Raw genomic sequence first — 23,275 nt, 5'->3', positions numbered from 1 at the left:
ACACTTTAGCTCTGATATAATAGTAATAATTGGTAGTGTTTATTATGTGCCAAGCCCTATCTATCCAGGGAAGATACAATTTAAGCGGGTTGGATTGGTGCTGGGCTTAGAACCCAGAATTAGATTAGAACTGGATTAGAACTTCTGACTCCCAAGCCCGTGCTCTCTTCACTACACCGTGCTGCTTCTCACAGAACAGGTGAAGCCACAGAGCAAGGATTAGCATTCCAATTTGTTGACTTCCCCATGTTCTTTCCTTTAGGCCACAGTGCTCCTTCCAAAATTTCCTTATCGGCAGGGTACAAGATCAAGGAACAATTAGTTGGCAGTAAGAGGAGTGAAGTGTTGGGGTTGTGTTGTATTACATGATCAGCAAGGTGAGGAGAGAACTTAATTGAGTACCTTAAAGTCGGTGGTAAGGAGTTTCTGTTGGATGCTGAGGAGGCTTCTGATAGGGGTAAAGAGATGGGGATAGAATACTGCCTCAGAAAAATGATCCGGTCAGCGGAGTGTGAAGTAATGACTGGAAAGGGGAAAGACAGTAGCCTGGATCAAAGGGGCCCGATGGAGTAATCCAGGTGGGATATGATGATCCTTTGAGGACAGATTGTTCTTTTCTCATGCATTTTGCCTTGAAATGGAAGTAAAACAAGGATGGCACTCCACTACGCTAAATATAATGCTTGCCTTCTGAAGCATAGCAATACGTTATTAAGGGTTTTTCACAGTAATTTTTGGGGAGATAGGACCTGGAGTTAAAATAAGAAACTAGAGTAATAATAATAATGTTGGTATTTGTTAAATGCTTACTATGTGCAGAGCACTGTTCCAAGCGCTGGGGTAGGTACAGGGTAATCAGCTTTTCCCACGTGGGGTAACAGTCTTAATCCCCATTTTACAGATGAGGTAACTGAGGCCCAGAGAAGTTAAGTGACTTGCCCAAAGTCACACAGCTGACAAATGGCAGAGCTGGGATTCGAACCCATGATCTCTGACTCCAAAGCCCGTGCTCTTTCCACTGAGCCACGCTGCTTCTCTAAAGAGTAATAAAGAGTAGCCTCTGTTTTATTCCAGGATATGGTTTGTAATCATTTTGAAACCACTGTAAGTAATTCTAATTGCTACTTAATATTTTATAACAATATATTAATTCATCTTACCTCTTTAAAATGTAAATAGTAAGTGCCATGTGTTTCATACCAACTTGAATTCAGGAAGATCATGGTAATTTTGGGGAAGGGTTGGAAATAAGGAGCCCCTTCAAAACTCAGCTCTCAGCCTCTACTTGGAGCAGGGATAAATAGAAGTACTGTAATTAGAATTTCTACCTGGGGAGTTAGCTAGTCAAGGCAAAGGCAGCCACAGTTGAACTTGGAGTGAGAGGCTGGGAACCTCAAGCTTGAAACAGTTTGGTCAATAATAGTAACAATAATGTTGCTATTTGTTAAGCGCTTAATATGTACAGAGCACTGTCCTAAACGCTGGGGTAGATACAGGGTAATCAGGTTGCCCCACATGAGCCTCACAGTCTTAATCCCCATTTTACAGATGAGGTAACTGAGGCACAGAGAAGTTAAGTGCCTTGCCCACAGTTCACACAGCTGACAAGTGGCAAAGCTGAGATTCGAACCCCTGACCTGTGACTCCTAAGTATCCATGACCTCTGACTCCCAAGCCCATACTCCTTCCACTGAGCCATGCTGCTTCTCTGGGAACTAGGTTAGGTTAGGTTCTAGGTTCTCTAGATTAGGAACTTGACTGCCACAGTTAGTGTAGCACTTTCAGGGAGCATTAGTAATTGCATTCATTAAGTGCTTACTCTCTGATACAGACACAGTGGGTACATAGACCAAGGTGGAGTGAGAACAGGTTTGCCTCTGTGGTAGTTTTTGGATGGACCTCTCGTTGGGCTGTATTCACCCATATAAGAGGATAGCATAGAAGGCACCCAACTACTAGCTGTCACTTGCAGCAACTGTTAAAAGGCAGTCATGAAAGGAGTGATAAAATAACCAGACTCCACCATAGGTATTTTGAGGCAAGGTCGTTACTGAAGTGTTGGAAAGTTGAAGTTGTTGACCCTGATGTCTGGATTGATTAATTTTTCTTGGAAATTGACACTCACCCTCCTCCTTTTTTTGGGGGGGGGGGGGAGAGGGGAGAAAATGTAACAAATTAGATTTAGTGGATAAAACGCAGGATTGGGAGTCAGGAAACTGGAATACTGATCCCAGCCCTGCCATCTGGTTGCTATAACGCCTTGAATAATATGCTTATAACTTCTTTGCTCAGCTTCTTCACCCGCAAAGTGGAAATGGCATATTAAATATCTGCTTCCTCTGTGCTCCCACCCTCTCACCAGACTGTGTGAGTCCCATATCAGGCAGGGCTTGGGTGTCATCTAATTATTCTGCATTTACCGCAGCACTTAATACAGTACTTAGAGAAGCAGCGTGGCTCAGTGGAAAGAGCATGGGCTTTGGAGTCAGAGGTCATGAGTTCGAATCCTAGCTCTGCCACTTGTCAGCTGTGTGACTGTGGTCAAGTCACTTAACTTCTCTGGGCCTCAGTTACCTCATCTGTAAAATGAGGATTAAGACTGTGAGCTCCATGTGGGACAACCTGATTCCCCCGTGTCTCCCCCAGCGCTTAGAACAGTGCTCTGCACATAGTAAGCGCTTAACAAATACTAACATTATTATTATTATTATTATTACTTGACACAGAGTAAATCCTTAACAAGTACCACATTTTTATTTGTGAGGAAGAAAAGTGACACTGAGACTGTTATTGTTGTTTCAGATCCATAACCTGGTGGCTGTTTTGGAAGTTATCAGTAGCTTGGAGAAATATCCCATTACCAAAGAGGCACTTGAGGTATGGCCCAGTCATTTAATGAGTTGCATTATTGGTGGTATTTAGATTACGTTTGCACATGAAATCTATTCTTGATTTTCACAACCTGTAAAGTGCGGTGAACTTTGAAGTCTCTAAGCAATCGTATTTATTGAGTGTTGCTGTGTACAGCGTACTGTAATAAGCGCTTGTGTGATTACAATAAAACGGAGTTGGTAGAGCTGTTGTCTAAACCAGAGTGAGCTGACAGTCCAGTGGGGGAGCCAGACATTAAAAAAATAAATAATGTGTAAATGTGTACACAAGTGATGCGAGGGCTGAGGGTGAGATGAGTAGAAAGAAATAGAAAATAGAAATGTGTCCAAAGAGAACATATGGAAGCAGTTGTGAAGACAAAACTCAACTGAGACGATGCTCAGGTATCCGCACATCCTATCCAGAGGTACACCTCTGCTAGCCATCCGATCTTCTGGTTCCACATTGTTGCTTGGGATGCCATATTGCCTCTGTATTGACTACCCTGATCCCTAAAAATAGGTCACCTCTATGCACCTCAACAGGGTGCTTCTTGCCACAGATAGGAGATGCCCAGTCTTCCTTGTTCTCCCCTTTTTCAAACTCATGCAGTTTGATTAGTTTTCAAAGCTTCACATGGACTCCTTAGAACGCTACTCTGTCTACCACCTGTAGAACCAAATTGTATACCCTGCCTGGTGGCATGCTCTGTGCATGCTGTGCCAGGTGTAAAAGCTGGTGTTTTGCATCTTCAGCTCTGCTCTTCCACCACAGCTGAGAAGAATGTGCATCCTATGTGTGTTTTGCCCTTCCACTGTGGCTGAAGAGCTCTCTGCTGCCCTAGGCATTCTCTGAGTGCATGCACTAGGTTGGTTTTAAAAGATGCTGCCATTCATTCATTCAGTCAGTCAGTCAGTCAGTCAGTCATATTTATTGAGCGCTTATGGTATGCAAAGCACTGTACTAAATGCTTGGGAGAGTAAAATATAACAATAAAGTGACCCATTCCCTGCCCACAACAAGCTGTCTTTTCATTCAGCTTCATATGCAGAGCTGAATGAAACACCCAGCATTTACACCTTTGCCTCCCAAGTGATCTGCCTTCCCTCCTTGACACCCGTACCTGACATCAGCTCCCCACTGCACCGTGGAGGAAACCTCTTCTCCTCCTGCTTTCCACTACCCCAGCGGGAATGAGAGCAACACCTGCAATATAGAAGTTCAGAAAATTTAGGGTCTTTTTAGTTACTGTTGTGGACACTGAATCACTCCGAGAAATTCTGCTCCTCTGCTCCATACTGGCTATCGTTTTCATTTTGCGTATCATTTATTTGACCCTATCCTTTATGCCTTTTTAACGTTTTAGTGTTTTATTTCTCCTGATCTTTATGTCTGCAGTCTTTTCCAACCTTCTATATTCAGAGACTGTGAGCACCTTGAGGGGTCAAGGTACATGGTCCAATCCAACCTGAGTATGTTTTTTCCCAGGGCTTAGGAGAGTTCTCTGCACAAAATAAGGGCTTAATAAATTAACTACTGCTGGGTAGGTGTCAGTGCTCTGCTCCCAGGGCTTTTTGCAGCAGCTGCTCTTTACAATATGAGCATCGTGCCATTTGGCTTACAGCCTAAGCATTCTGCATCTGTTCATCAGAAAGATTACAGCCAAGACCTCAGGAACATTTTTCTGCTCTTCTTCTATTTGGCAGTGGTGCATTGTGCATTAGAGCACTGTGCATTGAGAAGCAGCGTGGCTCATTGGAAAGAGCACAGGCTTTGGAGTCAGAGATCATGAGTTCGAATCCCAGCTCTGCCACTTGTCAGCTGTGTGACTGTGGGCAAGTCACTTAACTTCTCTGGGCCTCAGTTACCTCATCTGTAAAATGGGGATTAAGACTGTGAGCCCCATGTGGGACAACCTGATTCCCCTATGTCTACCCCAGCGCTTAGAACAGTGCTCGTCACATAGTAAGCGCTTAACAAATACCAACATTATTAGAGCAGTTGTGCATGCATGAAGGGTGAGAAGTGGGACAAATGTAGGTGCATTAGGGTTAGGGAAACATGTAGGAACAGGAGTAGTGAAGAGACAAAGCCGGGTGGTGAGGAGCAATTCATAGGGTAAATTCTATTAAATTGCGAGACTTGGCCTGTAAATCTGAGCCGGTCTAGAATGGGACTGAATTAATTGCACGTAAATCTGTGGCAAAACTTTCCTCCTAATTCAGCCATTTGCAAGATGGCCTCAGCTTGAATAAGTATAATCAGGTGTATTGATAGTCATATTTATCATCATTATAATCAATCATGTTTATTGAGCACTTACTGTATGCGAAGTACTGTGCAAGTGTAATAATATAACAATACAACAAAATAACACAGTATAACACTGTATGACAGTATAGCAGACACAGTCCCTGCCCCCATGAACCTGCAACCTAGAGGGGGAGAGGGACGTTAATATAAATTATTATATCATTATATTATATTATATTATATTATATTATATTATTTATATTTATTTATATTTATATTATATTATATTATTATAATATATAATAATTCTCCACGCTGCGGAGAAGCAGCGTGGCTCAGTGGAAAGAGCATGGGCTTTGGAGTCAGGGCTCCTGAGTTCGAATCCCAGCTCTGCCACTTGTTGGCTGTGTGACTGTGGGCAAGTCACTTAACTTCTCTGGGCCTCAGTTCCCTCATCTGTAAAATGGGGATTAAGACTGTGAGCCCCACGTGGGACAACCTGATTCCCCTCTGTCTACCCCAGCGCTTAGAACAGTGCTCGGCACATAGTAAGCGCTTAACAATTACCAACATTATTATTATTATTATTATTATTATTATTATTAAATAAATAACAAATATGGACGTAGTGCGTTGGGGCTGGGTGGATGGGGCCGGGGGTGAAAAAAGCGAGCAAGTCAGGAAGTGGGAGAAAAAGAAATGAGGACGTGGTCAGGGAAGCCTTCGTATAGGAGAGGTGCCTTCGATAAGGATTTGAAGGTGGGGAGGCTAACTAATTGCCTGTCAGATATGAAGAGAGAGGGCATTCCAGGGCCAGGGGTGGGGCATGAGCGAGAGGTTAGAGGTGAGATGAAACAAGATCAAAGTGCAAGGAGTAGGTTGGCATTAGGAGGAGCAAAGTGTGCAGGCTAGACTGAAATAGGAGAGTAAGGAGATGAGGTAGGAGGGGGCAAGTGATTGAGTGCTGATAACGAGTTTCTGTTTGATCAGGAGGTGGATGGACAATAACAGTAAATAAGATTGACTAACAATTGTGGTATTAAGGACTTACAGTGTGCCAGGCACTGTAGTAGGCACTGGGGTGGAAGAAAGCAAATGGGGTTGTAAAAGGTCGCTGCCCCACATGGGGCACATAGTCTCATTCCCCATTTTTCATTCATTCATTCATTCAATAGTATTTATTGAGCGCTTACTACGTGCAGAGCACTGTACTAAGCGCTTGGAATGAACAAGTCGGCAACAGATAGAGACAGTCCATGCCGTTTGACGGGCTTACAGTCTAATCAGGGGAGACGGACAGACAAGAACAATGGCAATAAATAGAGTCAAGGGGAAGAACATCTCGTAAAAACAATGGCAACTAAATAGAATCGAGGTGATGTACAATTCATTAACAAAATAAATAGGGTAATGGAAATCAATACAGTTGAGCGGATGAGTACAGTACTGTGGGGATGGGAAGGGAGAGGGGGAGGAGCAGAGGGAAAGGGGGAAAAGAGGGTTTAGCTGCGGAGAGGTGAGGGGGGGTGGGAGAGGGAGTAGAGGGAGAAGAGGACTCAGTCTGGGAAGGCCTCTTGGAGGAGGTGAGTTTTAAGTAGGGTTTTGAAGAGGGGAAGAGAATCAGTTTGGTGGAGGTGAGGAGGGTGGCCCAGAGGTCGACGGCGGGATAGGCAAGACTGAGGGACGGTGAGGAGGTAGGCAGCGGAGGAGCGGAGCGTGCGGGGTGGGCAGTAGAAAGAGAGAAGGGAGGAGAGGTAGGAAGGGGCAAGGTGATGGAGAGCCTTGAAGCCTAGAGTGAGGAGTTTTTGTTTGGAGCAGAGGTTGATAGGCAACCACTGGAGTTGTTTAAGAAGGGGAGTGACATGCCCAGATCGTTTCTGCAGGAAGATGAGCCGGGCAGCAGAGTGAAGAATAGACTGGAGCGGGATGAGAGAGGAGGAAGGGAGGTCAGAGAGAAGGCTGACACAGTAGTCTAGCCGGGATATAACGAGAGCCCGTAGCAGTAAGGTAGCCGTTTGGGTGGAGGGGAAAGGGCGGATCTTGACGATATTGTAAAGGTGAAACCGGTAGGTCTTGGTAACAGATAGGATGTGTGGGGTGAACGAGAGAGACGAGTCAAGGATGACACCGAGATGGCGGGCCTGAGAGACGGGAAGGATGGTCATGCCATCCACGGTGATAGAGAAGTCTGGGAGAGGACCGGGTTTTACAGATGAGGTAACTGAGGAAGCACCGAGAAGTGAAGTAACAGCGGACAAGCAGCAGAGCCGGGATTAGAACCATGTCCTTCTGACTCCCAGGCCCGTGCTCTGTCTACTAGGCTATGCTGTTTGTCACTGAAGGTTTTTGAGGAATGGGGAAACATGGAATTAATTGAAAGAAATGATAAATATTCCTTTGAAAAACAGTAATCCTAATACATGTCTTCAAATGAGAGCCAATATTCTCCAAGAATCCTTCAGATCATTAGTTCATTACTGGCAGCGAATGTTCTGCTAATTCTGTTATAGTTTATTCTCCCAAGCTCTCAGTAGTAAATAGTAAGCACTCAATGAATACCACTGATTGACTGACTCCAAAAACACTAAAAAGTTTTGCAGCTGGCTATAGTGGAATGTTTCCAGGTGGCATATTGAAGGATGTAAGAATAAATCATATTGCTACCAGTATAGTCTCTTCAACCAACTTGGATTTTGTTTTTACATTTAGGAACAATACATCTAACAAGAATGTTCGTGTGTTATGTTGTAATTGCTTGAAAAATGCCTCTCTTTGATTCTAGGAAACAAGATTAGGGAAACTCATCAACGATGTAAGAAAGAAGACAAGAAATGAAGAACTTGCCAAACGAGCCAAGAAATTGCTGCGAAGTTGGCAAAAATTAATTGAACCTGTAACATCTGAGCCGGTGCCCCACTTATCAAATCCACATGGATCAGCCAACAGTGGTGCTCCTAACTGTAGGCAAGATATGTTACCTACTACACTTGCTGGTTCAAAGTTGAAAAGCATGAATGCCATCCCAGAAGTAAGCACCCCAAAATCTGTAAAAGTGAGAAATAAGGAAAAAAAAATTGTTCCAAGAGAAGGACATCAAAGCACTCCTTCCAAAGTATCTAAAGCCAACTCTGAGTCATTACAAAGCTCTTCTCCCAGTCCAACTACTGGGATCAGAGGAAACTCTGAGAGTTTTCCCAGTTCTCTCGACTTCAAGATGCGCCCAGACTCTGAAAACCTCAGGACGGAACGTAGTGAAAATGATAAGTATAGCAAAATACCAGTAAATGCTGTGAAACTTCAGCCAAGGTCTCCAGGAATTTTAAAGTGTACAAGCACTTCTCCACAGTTTAGGGCTGAAGTACTTCAGCAACCTGATAATATAGAAGAAACCACAGGGCAGCAGCAAACCAGAAATCTGTGTTCATTTAGTCCTACGAATTTAAAAAATGGAACTTTTGTCCGACAACAGGATGTCTGTCATGTGAAGCAGTCAATGGCCAATCTTTCGCAAAGATCACAGGTTCCAGGCCTTTCCCAGGTGCTAGCCTTGTCCCCACCTCTAATTTTACTTCCATCAATGGCTCCTAAGGCAGTAAAATTACTGGAAACTTCCCCTCAGTCGGGAACTGTTACAACTCAACCCTGTCGGGAATGTGTGTCTTCTGAAAATTTCCTTTGCCATTCGGAACAACTACCTTTCCAGAGCACATCTCCCAACTTTGAGGTCAGTTTTCATCCTGAAGAATCACAATATGGGTTTTCCCCAGGTGCTATAAAAGTGGACACTGTTGATTCTCCCTCAGAACCAGCCAATAAAAAGAAAAAAAGGTACAGCTCTAGAGATTATTCAATGAATTTAGATGAACTAGTGAGAGAAGGGGGTCTTAAACCTGTAAGATTAAAAGAAAGGAAGCTTACATTTGATCCAATGACAAGACGAATCAAGCCCCTAATGCAGAAGGACTCTTCACAGAGTGATATCCCCGCACCTATTGAACAGCCTAGAATGGAAAGGCAGGAGCAAAAAAACATTCTGCACAATCCATTTGAACAAGCAAATTGGAAAGAACTGTCCAGAAATGAAATGATTCAGACCTATTTCAACCGACAGAATAGTTTGCTTTCCACTTCAGGCATACAAACCCCAGGAGCTCATTATTTTATGAGTGAACATTTGAAAAGGGAAGAAAACATTAGAAAAGAAACTAGAATGACTCATGCACAGATATCAAAGAGCATACCCACAGACCCACCTGGGCTCAATAGAGAGGTTACAAGCAATGATCTACGCAGATTATGGGAATTTTACTGGCCAGGTGTGAATGGTTGTTATGATACACAGGGTAATTGGTATAATTGGACACAGTGCATATCTGCAGATCCACATGGTGCTGACAGTAGATTGAATATTTTACCTTATGTCTGCCTAGACTGAGTACAGTTTTTTGCGAAAGTGCTTTTAAAATGGCAAAAATGGTAGGTCACTAGCCATACAGCCTGGAGAGTCAACTTCTTGTTGGAAAACAGATTAGGAAGGAGATCATCAAAATAAATTCACCATCTTTTATAAAGTGCTTGCTAGAAGTTTACTAACAAAAATAGCCAACAGAGAGTATCCCAAGATTTGGCAAAGTGTGTTCAAAACTGCATTTAACATTAATCCTCCAATGGACGCAGATGATTCCCAGCTCTTATCAATCTTAATTACAGAATTTACAATATTTACAAAATACTGTGGAAGAGTAACTTTTTGGTTTCATTTGTTTTCTTTAGCCTGATACAAAACGTACAAAATCCTGATTTTATTTGCATTATATTTCCTTTAATTTCATGAATTTTCTTAATGTCATGGTACATAAGTTATTTTAAATAGGTAGTGCACCACAATCTGGTTAGCCAGTTTTGCTTAGCATTGCATTGGTGCCACGTATTCTAGTCTGGTTTCATTTAAAATTCAGTCTCTAGTAAATAACCTGATTTTTTTTTTACTTTTGAAAGATCTTTTTCCTTCCATTACCAACCAGAAAATATTTGCCACTTTTCCTTTAGTGCAAATTTCTAGGAAATTTCTTTTTTCTAGCACTGAAGTAGCAGATGCTACTGTTGAGGGTGTTCTGGAAATAAACTTGTTACCCGTTCCTTTAGATACTGTTTGCCTTATGGATATTCATAAAAAATGTCATTTCCCAAATGCCTTAGTAAGTCTATATTGTTGAGGCAAAGCCTTAGTGAAACACTTCTGAGTTTCTGGGATGCAGAAGTGAACAGTTTTGCTATTTGGTCCTTTAAGTGGACTCTGATGTGAATGTGGAAATAAAAACATTATGGAAAAGAGTTTTTGTAGATCAGTTATTTATAATAGCATTTCATTTTAACAAATTTGGATGGTAAATGTTGGGAAGTTTTCAGCAGGCAAAAGTTACCTTTTGTTCAGGAATGCCATATTAACCTACACTGTAGTTTAGGGAGATGGAAATATATATTTACCGCTGTTACAATGACTTCTCTAGAGTTCATTTTCCTTGTAGAAAAATAATGCAGTTCTAAAATGTACCCAGGTAAGGATGTTGTTTGGTAACACGTCTACTTCATTCTTTTAACTAGTGGATGTATAAATGGGGAAGCAGTGTGGCATAGTGGATCGACCATGGGCCTGGGAATGAGAAAATCATGGGTTCTAATCCCAGCTCCTCCACTTGTCTGCTGTGTGGCCTTGGGCAGGAGACTTCACTTCCCTGTGCCTCAATGACCTCATCTGTAAAATGGGGATTAAGACTGCAAGCCCCACGTGGGACGTGGACGATATCCACCCCAGGGCTTAGTACCGTGGCCTGGCACGTAGTAAGGGTTTAATGAATGCCCTAATTATTATTAATCTACAAGCATTGGTAGGCACTGGGATAGACATAAGACAATCAAATCATACATGGGCATTCACAGTCTAAGAGGAAGAGAGAGCAAGTATTTTATCCACCATTTTATGAAGGAGGAAGTAGGTCCAGAGACGTTAGAATGAGTAGGCCAAGGTAACAAGAATAACCATTGTCACAACTGGAACAAGAACCAGTTATTCTCAATTATAGTCTTTCAAGTAGACCACACTGCCTGCTGTTAAGCAGTCTTCCTAGAAATAAGGCTGTTAAGCAGTCTTCCTAGGAAACATGTTCAGCTCTCTCTTGGGGTAAAAGACCCTCCCATGTATTCTAGCAGACTCAAGAACCAAAACAGTAAACGGAAATGTATCACTGCCCACATAGATAGATTAGGCTAGGCTTAACTTGCACCAACCAGCTGATTTTTTGGATCTTCAATAAACATATTAAACCACATTCTTTAATCATTATAACAGTGTAACATTCAGTGCTTAACCACCATCTTCCCATTGGCAGTTTTACCGCATAGGAAATCTTCTCTCGTGTATAGAATCGTGCTTTTCTCTAAGTTGTGATGTGCATCTGATTCAGGAAGTCAAGGTCCTTAATCAATATCCAGTCAGTCAGGCAGTCAGTCGAGTATTTATTGAGAGTGGTGACAGTATGCAAAGCAGTGTACTGAGGGGTTGGGAGAGTCTTCATCAAATGCTGTTGAGTAGTTTCTGACCCAAAGCCACTCCATGGACACACCCTCTTCAGAACCTCCCATCTGTTGTCAAAGTTCTGGTAAGTGGGCCCAAAGAGTTTTCTTGGTAAAGATACAGAAGTGGTTTGCCATTGTCTTCTTCCATGCAGAAAAGCTTGAGTGTTTGCAGTTGTCTTTGATCAACTTTTTGAGTACTTGATCATCCATCTTTGATCACCATGCCACTGCTGCCCAGCACAGGTGAATCGACTTTGATGCTTCAGCTGAGACCTTTCCATTATGGGTAGCCCTATGGGGCATAGCTGTAAGCTTCATCAGAGTATGCAGACTCTCCTGGCACGGTAAGGTGTCAATTCATAGGAGAACTGGGAGACTACAATATTATAATAATAACAATAATAATCATGGTATTTGTTAAGCGCTCACTCTGTGTCAAGCACTGTTCTAAGTGCTGGGGAAAGATAAAGGGTAATCAGGTTGTCCCACGTGGGGTTCACAGTCTTCAGCCCTATTTTACAGATGAGGTTACTGAGGCCCAAGGTCACACATCAGAGAAGTGGCAGAGCCGGGATTAGAACCCACGTCCTCTGTCTCCCAAGCTCGTGCTCTTGCCACTGAGCCACACTGTTTCTCAACAGACAAGCTTACAGTCTAGATGGGGAGAGATATTAATATGAATAAATGAATTACAGTTTTATGATTATCAGGCTGATTCAGTAATAGAGATGTCTTGAAGGTAAGAGGAAATGCAAGACTGCAGAGAGGAAGCGAGAGAGGCTGGAGATGGGTATCATTTGCATAGTGGTAGTAGTTGAAGCTATGTGCCGAATTGTACATTCCAAGACCTTAGTACAGTGCTCTACACATAGTAAGCACTCAATAAATACTATTGAATGAATGAATGAATGAATGAATGAATGAATGAATGAATGTGAGAGAATGAGTTCTCCAAGGGAGTGGTTGTAGATGGAGAATAGATGGGGGCCCAGAACTGAACCTTGAGGGACTCCTACACTTAGTGGGTGGGAGGCAAAGGTGGAGCCTGCAAAAGACGCTGAGAATGAACTACCAGAGACATGGGAGGAGAACCAGGAGAAGACAATGTCAGTGAAACCGAGGTTGTTTGCAGGAGAGGGGAGAGGTTGATAGTATTGAAGGCAGTTTACAGGTCAAAGAGGATTATGATGGAGTAGAAGCTGTTGGATTTGGCAAGAAGGAGATCATCTGTGACCTTTGAGATGGCAATTTCTAAGGAGGGAAGAGAACGGAAGTCAGATTGGAGGGTTTCAAGAAGAGAATCGGAGGAGAGGAACTTGAGCCAATGAGCAAAGCCAACTCCCTAAAGGAGTTTGGAAAGGAGAGGTAAGAGGGAGATGGGGTGATAAGGGAGCCGTGGGGTAAGGGGAGGATTTTTTTTTTTTAATATAGGAAGACAGGCGTATTTGAAAGCAGTGGGGAAGCCACTGGGGAGGAAATAGTTGAAGATGGTTAGGAAGGGAAGATAGAGGGCAAGTGTTTCGATAAGGTGCAAAGTGTTGGGGATCGCCTCAAGATGGCGATGGTGAGGCCAGCCTCAACCCCAAGTTAGGGGACCTGTGCCATGTGACCTGTAAAATGCCTGCGCCGTTGCCTGCGCCATGTGGACTGTAAAATGGCCACGCCACGTGAAACTCCTCCACCATATGCCACTTCAAACTTGGTGCGCCACTCTCGCGCGGACCGGTCGGGTGTCACGGGATCACGAAAGTGCTTACTGATTGGTTACCGTTACTATGTGTGCCTAGCCCCGATTGGGTGCCCTGTGCCAGCGGGGGGTTTCGCCGTACCAATAAAGCGGGCAGGGTGGCCCGGGATCGGGGCGCTGTGGTCACTCGTACCCCACTGGGGTGAACGGGCCGCTCGCCACTTCCCTACTGTCCTGTTCTTTGACCCGTTCTCTCGGAGTCTTTCGTCTCTTCATCGACTAAACGAACCCTTTCTAATTTGTCTAATTTTTGTCGATAACAGTTTTGGCGACCACGAAGGGACCCTGTCATGTTGATTGACTGATTCCGCACGAGAGAACGTGGGACGGTGAGTTATCCCCGCTCTGACGAATGCCTACTAGGGAGAAGACTAGTCGACTAAACCCAAACCCCGCTTTTAGGGAAGCCCTGGTAGTCCTTCGGTGGGGAGGCTCTTAAATTTAAATTTTGGTAACGTCGAGGGGTCGAGGACCCGAGTGGACGTTGGGTAACGTCGAGGGGTCAAGGACCCGGGAGGACGTTGGGAAAACTCCTGTGCAGGTGGAGTCGAGGAGGGTCGCGGACCCTGGCCGACATGGAATACTGAGAGCCCCAGTGCGGCTGTCCAGTGGGACTGTCCAAGAGTCCTCATCGGTAGGGCTGTCTGGACGAAATGGGGAGTAGTCACCCCGAGCCGGATCGCTGCGTTACCGTGTTTGGGAATCATGGAAGACGGGTTGCCTTCCCCAAAAGAAAAAAGAGAGAGAGAGAGAGAAAAAAAAAAAAAAGATTTTTTCGAAAACAGTTATGGCGACCACGGAAAAAGAAAAAAAAAGAGAGAAAAAATTTTTTTTTTTTAAAAAAAAAGGCAGCCACCAAGCAGAAACTAATTTGGTGCTGCCCAGACTGGAAACGTTTAACCGATGAAAAGGGTCTTTACTTTTGGGTAGAGGGGGGTACTTTTGACCCCTCGGCCCTCTAGAATCGCTTCTTACCTTTCTCTCCCCCGTTCGTAACTTTCCCTGCGCCCGCCGCTGCTCTTCTGCATCTGCGGGGTCTCCTGTCTCTTGGCCCCTCGGGCCCGAATTTTCCACGTGGAGCGTGTTGTGGTGTGGCCTTGTCTCGGTCCTCGGATGGACCCGGTTATCCGTTCGATTAATGACCAGAACGAGTCGGCTGGCTTTCAGAGGGCTGCTGCTGCTGCTGCTGCTGCTGCTGCTGCTGCTGCTGCTGCTGCTGCTGCTGCTGCTGCTGCTGCTGCTGCTGCTGCTGCTGCTGCGTGCTCGCCCCCCCTGCTGCTGCCTGCCGCAGCTGCCCCGGCCTTGCCCTGGGAATGGTGGGACTGGCTGCTCCTGGGGGCATGGACCGCTTCTCTTTTGTCTTTTCTTTTCCTTGCTGTGAAGTCGCAGCCTCTGAACCTGGGAATGGTGGGACCGGCTGCCCAGATCCTGGGGGCATGGACCTCTTGTCTTTTGGCTTTCCTTTTCTTTACTGTGTAATCGCAGCCTCTGAATTTTGTGGTGAGATTAAGATGGGTCTAAAGAGAACTCATCTGGCATTCCACCTTCCCACCGCACCCAAAGTTTTTTTTGTTTGAAAGATCCACTGTTAATAGGGCTATTAATTCAAAATTGTCATTAAAAAGTTTTGGGGAAAAAAAGGGCAAAACAAATCACCAGTCTTACAGGGGTTTGGAGGATAAAAGTCTCGTTCAGTTTAAGAACTACTCTCTTTAGTTCTCAGGAAGAATTGGAGGAAAAAAAAAATATTTCTATTAACTAATCTTCTCTGTCCAGGAAAGTGGAAAAACTTCCCTTTTAGAACAGTTCATCTTTCTCGGGAAATGCATTATTGGGAAGATAAGAAAACAGGTATTTGACCTATGAGTAAAAGTTCTTTTCCAGTGGGTTAAGGTACCAGGCAACCCCTTATGAGGTAGACATTCCTCCTTCCCCTTTCGCCTAACTTGGTGGGTAAATATACTCAAAGGAAAGTGACTTAATTTTTCTATGTAAAATTTGAAATATTCACAAGATTTTAGAACCAAAATTTGTACATGATCCTTGGCTTTTGAATTAAGACACAGTCAAATGTTCTAAATTTAAGCACAGAATTATTTAATAACAAAGCTAGCAAAATTTAATTTGCATATTTTGTAATTGGTATTCCGATAGTAGTTGACGGCATATAGCCTTGGTTTTGTCTTTTTTTTTTTTTTCTCATCCCACTGTTAATATACTTGTAACTATAACTGTAATGCTGAAAGTTTGGTTTTGGTTTTTTGGTAAGTTCAATTCAGGTGCCAAATGAAATTTTATCCTAAACAATGGGAATAAGAAAAGTATATGGAATTTTTAAATGTACATAGATCTGATAAGCCAATCTAGGAAAACAATGGGGTGAAACTGGAATTGCAGAATCTTATCACTTGACCTTCCTCTTCGAACCAAACTAATCGAATGTAAATGTTCCCAACTTTATAAACTTTGGAAGTACAGGAGTTGATTGAAATTGTATACTTTTCTTAAAGGTGCAGGTGCAGTTTCTTCAAGTTGTTTGTATAGCAAAATCTTCACTTCCTGAGCTTTGACAAGCCTGTTTATTCAGGAAGAGGTTGGGTACTGTCTTTAGTGGAATATTCACAAGGAGAAACTGCATTTGCAGTAAGCATTACTGTAAGTTTGAAATGTATAGTCTTACCACAGAGCTTTTAGTTTAATCTAAACAAAGTTCATGTGGTGGTGGTAGAAAAATTCTTGAAATGCAAAGCTGGATAAGTTTTGAAAGGCAAAGATGAGTATCTTAACCTGCAGTACTGTGTAGTTGTGCAAAAAGCTGTTTGGGAAGAAAGGTTTGGTAATTTTCATGTGTGTGGGTATGCTTTCTGATAAGGTGGGTTCAGCAATTCTGTCTTTGAGGCGGGGTAGGGTATTCCATTGTTCCTGGGAGCGTTAGGTTTCTGTTGCTCCTGGATCCCTGAACTCAGCCTTCTCACCAAACTCTTATATGTCCTTTTGACAGCCGGGACCCCAGAGCCCCTCCCGTGGAATACCGAGACCCGGCAAGTTTTCGATCCATTACGTTCTGCATTAGGAACTTCCCCTGACCTTGGGCTCCCTGATTATTCAAAACCTTTCCACCTGTTTGTCCAGGAGCGGGTTGGCGTGGCATGTGGGGTCCTTTGCCAGGACCTCGGCCCTTCCCTTGGTCCGGTGGCATACTCTTCCCTACAATTGGATCCTGTTAGTCAAGCCCAGGTCCCCTGTATTTGTTGCACTGTAGCCGCCTGTAATATCCTTGATGGCGCCCAGGACTTGTTTCAGGGGCACCGGGTTGTCATACATGCCTCGTCGTTCAAGGGCCACACAGGCATTGTCCGCTGCCCGTATGACACATTACGAGCTCACCTTGAGTGGTAACCCCACTGTCACTGTGGAGCGCTGCGGTGCTTTAAATCCCACCACCCCACTGGGAGCTGGGTCGTTAGACCCGATGGTTCCAGCTGAGGGACCACATGATTGTGTCCAGGTTGCTTCAACAGTGGCCATGGCCTGGCCGAACTTAACGGACGTTTCTCTCCAGGACCCTGACCTTGAGCTCTTCACGGTTAGTTCCTCCTAGGTGGACGATGGGTTCTAGTTCTCTGGGGCCGCAGTTGTTACCTCCCCTGGCATCCTCTGGTTGACCGCCTTACCTCCTTCCTATAGCACTCAGGCTGCGGAACTAGTCGCTCTTACTCGGGTGCTCCTGTTGGTTGCAGGCTGCCATGTGAATGTCTGCACGGACTCTCGCTATGCCTTTGGAATTTGCCATGCTACTGAGGCCCTTTGGCGAGCCCGTGGTTAGGTCACTTCAGCTGGATGGCCTATTGCCCACGGCAACCTCACTGTGGGGCTGCTTCAGGCTCTGGCAGAACCTGCTGCAGTGGCCGTCATCCACGTCCGATCTCGCACGAGGTCCCGAGATGCTATCAGCCTGGGTAACGCCAGGGCAGAGCACACTGCTTTGGCAGCTGCTCGGGACCCTGTCCGAGACAAAATGGTAGTGGCTGTGCTTGATGCAGATGTGACCCTGTTGACTACCGCCCTGCCTGTTACTGCTGAGAAGGTCTGGGACTGTTGCGGACCAAGTATGAGGCTACCGAGCGGGATGGGTACTTCTGGCTCCCCATCTTCACCCGTTCATCTGTGTTCACTGTTTGTCAGTTGATCTACAAGTCTTCCCATTTTGGGGCAGGGGCCTTAGCCCACATGGTCCCCTGTTGCTGGTTTGCCCTTGGCATTCACCCACTGGTATGCTGAGTCACAGAGACGTGTCCCATCTGCCGTTTCTTTTTAATCAGGCCCATCCTCTGGTTCCACTCTGTGCAGGGCATCCCTAGGTTTATCTCCCTTTAGAGGTGCTCCAAATTGATTTTATTACCCTTCCCTGAGCTGAGGGCTTCTGCCATGCCCGACGGGCTGAGTTTGAGGCTTTCCCCGCAAGGACCTGTACTGTCCTCCTGGTTGGTTGTGTTCTCTCTTAACCACTTCCTCTGCAATTCGTGTTGCCAAGTGCTCGGCGTGGATCCATCATTCGCAGGTGAAAGCAGCTGTTGTGGACGTCCCTGGGACGGCTCCCGGAGGACCTGTGCCGTCGCCTCCCATGCCGCCGACTGCCTCGTGCCTTCCTTCAATGCCTCCGTCCCCGCAGGCCTCCCGCATCCCACCTCTACGTCTTCGTCGATCCTCGTCTGGATGGGCTGCGCGTCCTTGCCTGTGCTGGTTATATGTTTTTTTGGAGAAGCAGCGTGGCTCAGTGGAAAGAGCACGGGCTTTGGAGTCAGGGCTCATGAGTTCGAATCCCAGCTCTGCCACTTGTCGGCTGTGTAACTGTGGGCAAGTCACTTAACTTCTCCGTGCCTCAGTTCCCTCATCTGTAAAATGGGGATTAAGACTGTGAGCCCCACGTGGGACAACCTGATTCCCCTATGTCTACCCCAGTGCTTAGAACAGTGCTCGGCACATAGTAAGCGCTTAACAAATACCAACATTATTATTATTATTATTATTTATTGTATTTTCCTGGTTGTGTCGTCTTCAGGGCACTCTAGGGTAGGTTACAGGTTCCGGCTGCTTGCCCATCCTCACCCCGATAACAGCCAGGGCCCCTGGTGCGTCTCTCGGGGGCCTCTTGGCCCCGAGGAAGCAGAGGGGGGAACTGTTGTGGATCGCCTCAAGATGGCGATGGTGAGGCTAGCCTCAACCCCAAGTTAGGGGACCTGTGCCATGTGACCTGTAAAATGCCTGCGCCATTGCCTGCACCATGTGGACTGTAAAATGGTCACGCCACGTGAAACTCCTCCACTATGTGCCACTTCAAACTTCGTGCATCACTCTCGCGCGGACCGGTCGGGTGTCACGCGATCATGAAAGTTCTTACTGATTGATTACTGTTACTATGTGTGCCTAGCCCCGATTGGGTGCCCTGTGCCAGCGGGGGGTTTCGCCGTACCAATAAAGCGGGCAGGGTGGCCCGGGATCGGGGCGCTGTGGTCACTCGTACCCCACTGGGGTGAATGAGCCGCTCGCCACTTTCCTACTGTCCTGTTCTTTGACCCGTTCTCTCGGAGTCTTTCGTCTCACTCATTCCCTCGGTGAGTTTTACACTCACTCCCTCGGTGAACTCATTCGCTCTCACGGCTTTGACTACCATCTCTACGCAGATGACACGCAGATCTACATCTCCGCCCCTGTCCTCTCCCCCTCCCTTCAGGCTCGCATCTCCTCCTGCCTCCAGGACTTCTCCACCTGGTTGTCGGCCCGCCACCTAAAACTCAACATGAGCAAGACTGAGCTCCTCATCTTCCCTCCCAAACCCGGTCCTCTCCCAGACTTCTCTATCACCATGGATGGCACGACCATCCTTCCCGTCTCTCAGGCCCGCAATCTCGGTGTCATCCTTGACTCGTCCCTCTCGTTCACCCCACACATCCTATCCGTTACCAAGACCTGCCGGTTTCACCTCTACAATATCGCCAACATCCGCCCTTTCCTCTCCACCCAAACGGCTACCTTACTGTTAGGGGCTCTCGTTATATCCCGGCTAGACTACTGTGTCAGCCTTCTGTCTGACCTCCCTTCCTCCTCTCTCGCCCGGCTCCAGTCTATTCTTCACTCCGCTGCCCGGCTCATCTTCCTGCAGAAACGATCTGGGCATGTCACTCCCCTTCTTAAACAACTCCAGTGGTTGCCTATCGACCTCCGCTCCAAACAAAAACTCCTCACTCTAGGCTTCAAGGCTCTCCATCACCTTGCCCCTTCCTACCTCTCCTCCCTTCTCTCTTTCTACCGCCCACCCCGCAGGCTCCGCTCCTCTGCCGCCCACCTCCTCACCGTCCCTCGGTCTCGCCTATCCCGCCGTCGACCCCTGGGTCACGTCCTCCCGTGGTCCTGGAACGCCCTCCCTCCTCACCTCCGCCAAACTGATTCTCTTTCCCTCTTCAAAACCCTACTTAAAAATCACCTCCTCCAAGAGGCGTTCCCAGACTGAGCTCCTCTTCCCCCTCTACTCCCTCTGCCATCCCCCCTTTACCTCTCCGCAGCTAAACCCTCATTTTCCCCTTTTCCCTCTGCTCCTCCACCTCTCCCTTCCCATCCCCACAGCACTGTACTCGTCCGCTCAACTGTATATATTTTCGTTACCCTATTTATTTTGTTAATGAATTGTACATCGCCTTGATTCTATTTAGTTGCCATTGTTTTTACAAGATGTTCTTCCCCTTGACTCTGTTTATTGCCATTGTTCTTGTCTGTCCATCTCCCCCGATTAGACCGTAAGCCCGTCAAACGGCAGGGACTGTCTCTATCTGTTGCCGACTTGTTCATCCCAAGCGCTTAGTACAGTGCTCTGCACATAGTAAGCGCTCAATAAATACTATTGAATGAATGAATGAATGAATGAATGAATGGTCTCTTCATCGACTAAACGAACCCTTTCTAATTTGTCTAATTTTTGTCGATAACAAAAGGAATGGTATCGGTTGCGTGGGTGGAGTGGGAGGATTTTGAGAGAAGGCTGGAGTTCTCTAGAGATACTGCTTGGAAAGATTGGAGAGTTGAAGAAGGGGTAAGAGAGTGAAGGGACTGGGGGAGTGGCGCAGAGGACTTTAGGGAGATCACGCCTTATGGTGTCAATTTTCTCGATAAAGCATGTGACTGAGGAATTGGGGGCCACGGATGGGGACGGTTGGGGGACAGGATTTGAGGAGGGAGTTAAACATCTGGACCAACTGGGGTCTCTCTGCCAAGAGGCCTCAAGCCAGGGAGGACAATCAGTCGTCTCCCAGGACAGAGACGTAGGCACCGGTATCTACCCACTGAGTGGCCCCAAACCGGTGGGGAATATTGACCATCTCCTGTGACAGAGAACTACCCTAGGACGGAGACCTCTCTGCCAGGAGACCAGCAGGCTTTCAATATGGCTTGGAAGGAGGGGGGAGTAATTGTGGCATGAAGGGGACTGAAGTCAGATTGGAAGGGGTCAAGGAGAGAATTGAAGGGGAGGCACCTGAGACAGCGTAGACAGGTCGCTCAAGGAGTTTGGAGAGGAATGGAAGGAGGGACATGGGGCATTAACTGGAGGGAGCTATGGGGTCAAGGAAGGTTTATTTTCTAGGATGGGGAAGTCAGGGCATTTTTGAAATCAGTGGGGAGGAAGAACCTGGAGAGCGAACAGTTGATGGTGGTTTAGGGAGGGAAGAAGACAGATAGGGGATGGGGTCGATGTGCAGGGGGAAGGGTTGGATTTTGAGAGAAGGCAGGAGATCTCCTCTTGAAGAACTGCTGGATAAGATGGGAGAGTGAAGAAAGGGCAGGAGAAGCGAGGACCTGGGGAGGGGCAGGGGAGATTTTAGGGCTATCAGACCTGGTGGTTTCAATTTTCACAATAAAACAGGTGGTTAGGTCACTGGAGGCCAGGGAAGGAGGGGGCATAGGGGGACAGGGAGCTCGAGGGGGTAAAGGCCTGGAACAACTGGCAAGGGCAAACAACATATGTGTCAATAGGGATGGAGAAATAATTTTGCTAGGGAGAGGAGAGGGCAAAGTTAAAGCCTGTGTGGATGAACTTGAAATGAATGAGATCGGCCTAGTATCTACATTTCTGCAGGAGCGCTCAGTGGCTAATGCACAGGAGGTGCGAAGGAGGCAGACTGTAGAACTGAGCCAAAGCTCCGAATTCAGTGGCTGCGGATGTACAATATAATAGATATGTAAGGCACGATCTCTAACCTCAAGTCATCTCTCTCAATCCACCCACATATTTAATGTCACCAAATCCTATCAGTTCTACCTTCATAACATTGCTAAAATCTGGCCTTTCCTCTCCATCCAAAGTGCTACCATCCCGATCCAAGGTGGGCCTTGACTGTCACATCATATCACATCAAGACTCACAACTATTTTCACCTTCAAAGCATTAGTTAAGGTCACACCTCCTCCCAAGAGGCCTTCTCCAATTGAGCCCTTTTTTCCTTGGCTCCTTCTCCCTTCTGCGTTGTTTTTGACCCCTTGTATCTGTGACTTTTGGGCACTTGATATTTGCCTAATCTTAACCCTAGCACTTCCAGATGCAGCCCGAAGGTCCCCGAGATCTCCCTTCCAGAGGACACGCCATCGCTCCACAAAAGCCCTTGCTCCCGGGTGGATATTTTCCCTCCGAAGGAAGAGGACACGGAAATGTCAAGATCTCACTTCCTGGGGATCCCGGCATTGGAACACGAATCCTCCTGTTCCAGGTAGGATCTTTCCCTTGTGCCTCTGGAGATCCATCTTCCTTGAAGAACCCACAATCAGTCGATGAGTCGCCCAGGTACCCTAAGCTCCTTTACCCTGCAGACATCCACAGGAGGCTAGCTGAATTCCTTTCTGAGGAACCCGCCATTAGACCAGGAGTTCCACCTTTCCTAGTCGCTGCCCTTAGGGTGCTGACATCTCTCTTCCTAAGGAAAATGCCATCGGACCCCGACTCGCCTTGTTCCCTGGAGGAACTTTCCCCACCAGAGTAGGCCAAGGAAGTTTCAAAATCCCCTTACCAGAGGACCCGGAAATCTGACTTCGAGTCTCCCTATTAGTGGTAGGATCTTTGTCCTTTGCATGCCACCAAGAGGTTGCCGAGATCTGGCTTCCTGGGGATACAGCCATTAGACCACGAGTCCCCCAGTTACCGGAAGGTTCTTTGACCTGTGGAAGCCCCACCCTGATGCTTTGATCTCCTTAACCCTAACCCGAACCCTAATTCTAACCCTTACTCTAACCCTAACCCTAACCCTTCCAGACGCTGCCCGAGGGTACCCAAGATCTCCCTTCTGGAGGAACATGCCATCGCACCACGAGATCCCTTGTTCCCGGGTGGATCTTTTCCCTCCAGATGGAAAGGACACGGGAACATCAAGATATAGCCCCCCGAGGATCCTGCGATCGGAAGATGAGTCCCCCTTTTCCAAGAAGGACCTTTCCCCTGCGCCTCTGGAGATCCATCTTCTTTGAGGAATCCCCAATCAGCCTACAAGTCTCCCAGGTGCCATAAGCTCCTTTACCCTGCGGAGGCGCCCTGGACCTCTTTTCTGAGGAACTTGGCATTTGACCAGGAGTCCCATCTTTCCCGGTCGCTGCCACGAGAGTGCCGAGATCTGTCTTCCTGAGGAACCAGCCATCGGACCACGAGTCCCCCAGTTACCTGAAGGTTCTTTCACCTGCGGATGCCCCACCCGGACACTTCGATCTTCCTATCCCTAACCCTCACCCGAACCCTAAACCTAACCTTAGCCATAACCCTAACCCTTCCAGATGCTGTCAAGGGGGTACCCG

At 46.5% G+C, this 23,275-nt stretch overlaps 1 protein-coding gene across 2 annotated transcripts in view; it reads left to right on the top strand.

The window, feature by feature from the left end:
* The window catches only part of LOC114808720 (mediator of RNA polymerase II transcription subunit 26), a 24,533-nt gene extending 14,072 nt beyond the window's left edge, over positions 1–10,461 (top strand). The window contains exons 2-3 of one of the 2 annotated variants that reach the window (XM_029056532.1): positions 2,803–2,877; positions 7,907–10,461. In XM_029056532.1, coding sequence (XP_028912365.1) covers positions 2,803–2,877; positions 7,907–9,559 — 1,728 coding nt within the window. In that variant the 3' untranslated portion in view covers positions 9,560–10,461. The remainder of the gene's footprint in view (positions 1–2,802; positions 2,878–7,906) is intronic. The other variant, XM_039910993.1, reaches the window with a different exon arrangement.
* Positions 10,462–23,275: the final 12,814 nt, after the last annotated feature.

The sequence above is a fragment of the Ornithorhynchus anatinus genome, assembly GCF_004115215.2.
Source record: "Ornithorhynchus anatinus isolate Pmale09 chromosome Y5 unlocalized genomic scaffold, mOrnAna1.pri.v4 Super_Scaffold_Y5, whole genome shotgun sequence".
Classification (NCBI taxonomy): Eukaryota; Metazoa; Chordata; class Mammalia; order Monotremata; family Ornithorhynchidae; genus Ornithorhynchus; species Ornithorhynchus anatinus.
Note: the sequence above shows the minus strand (reverse complement) of the source record. Positions and strands in the feature narration are given on the sequence as shown.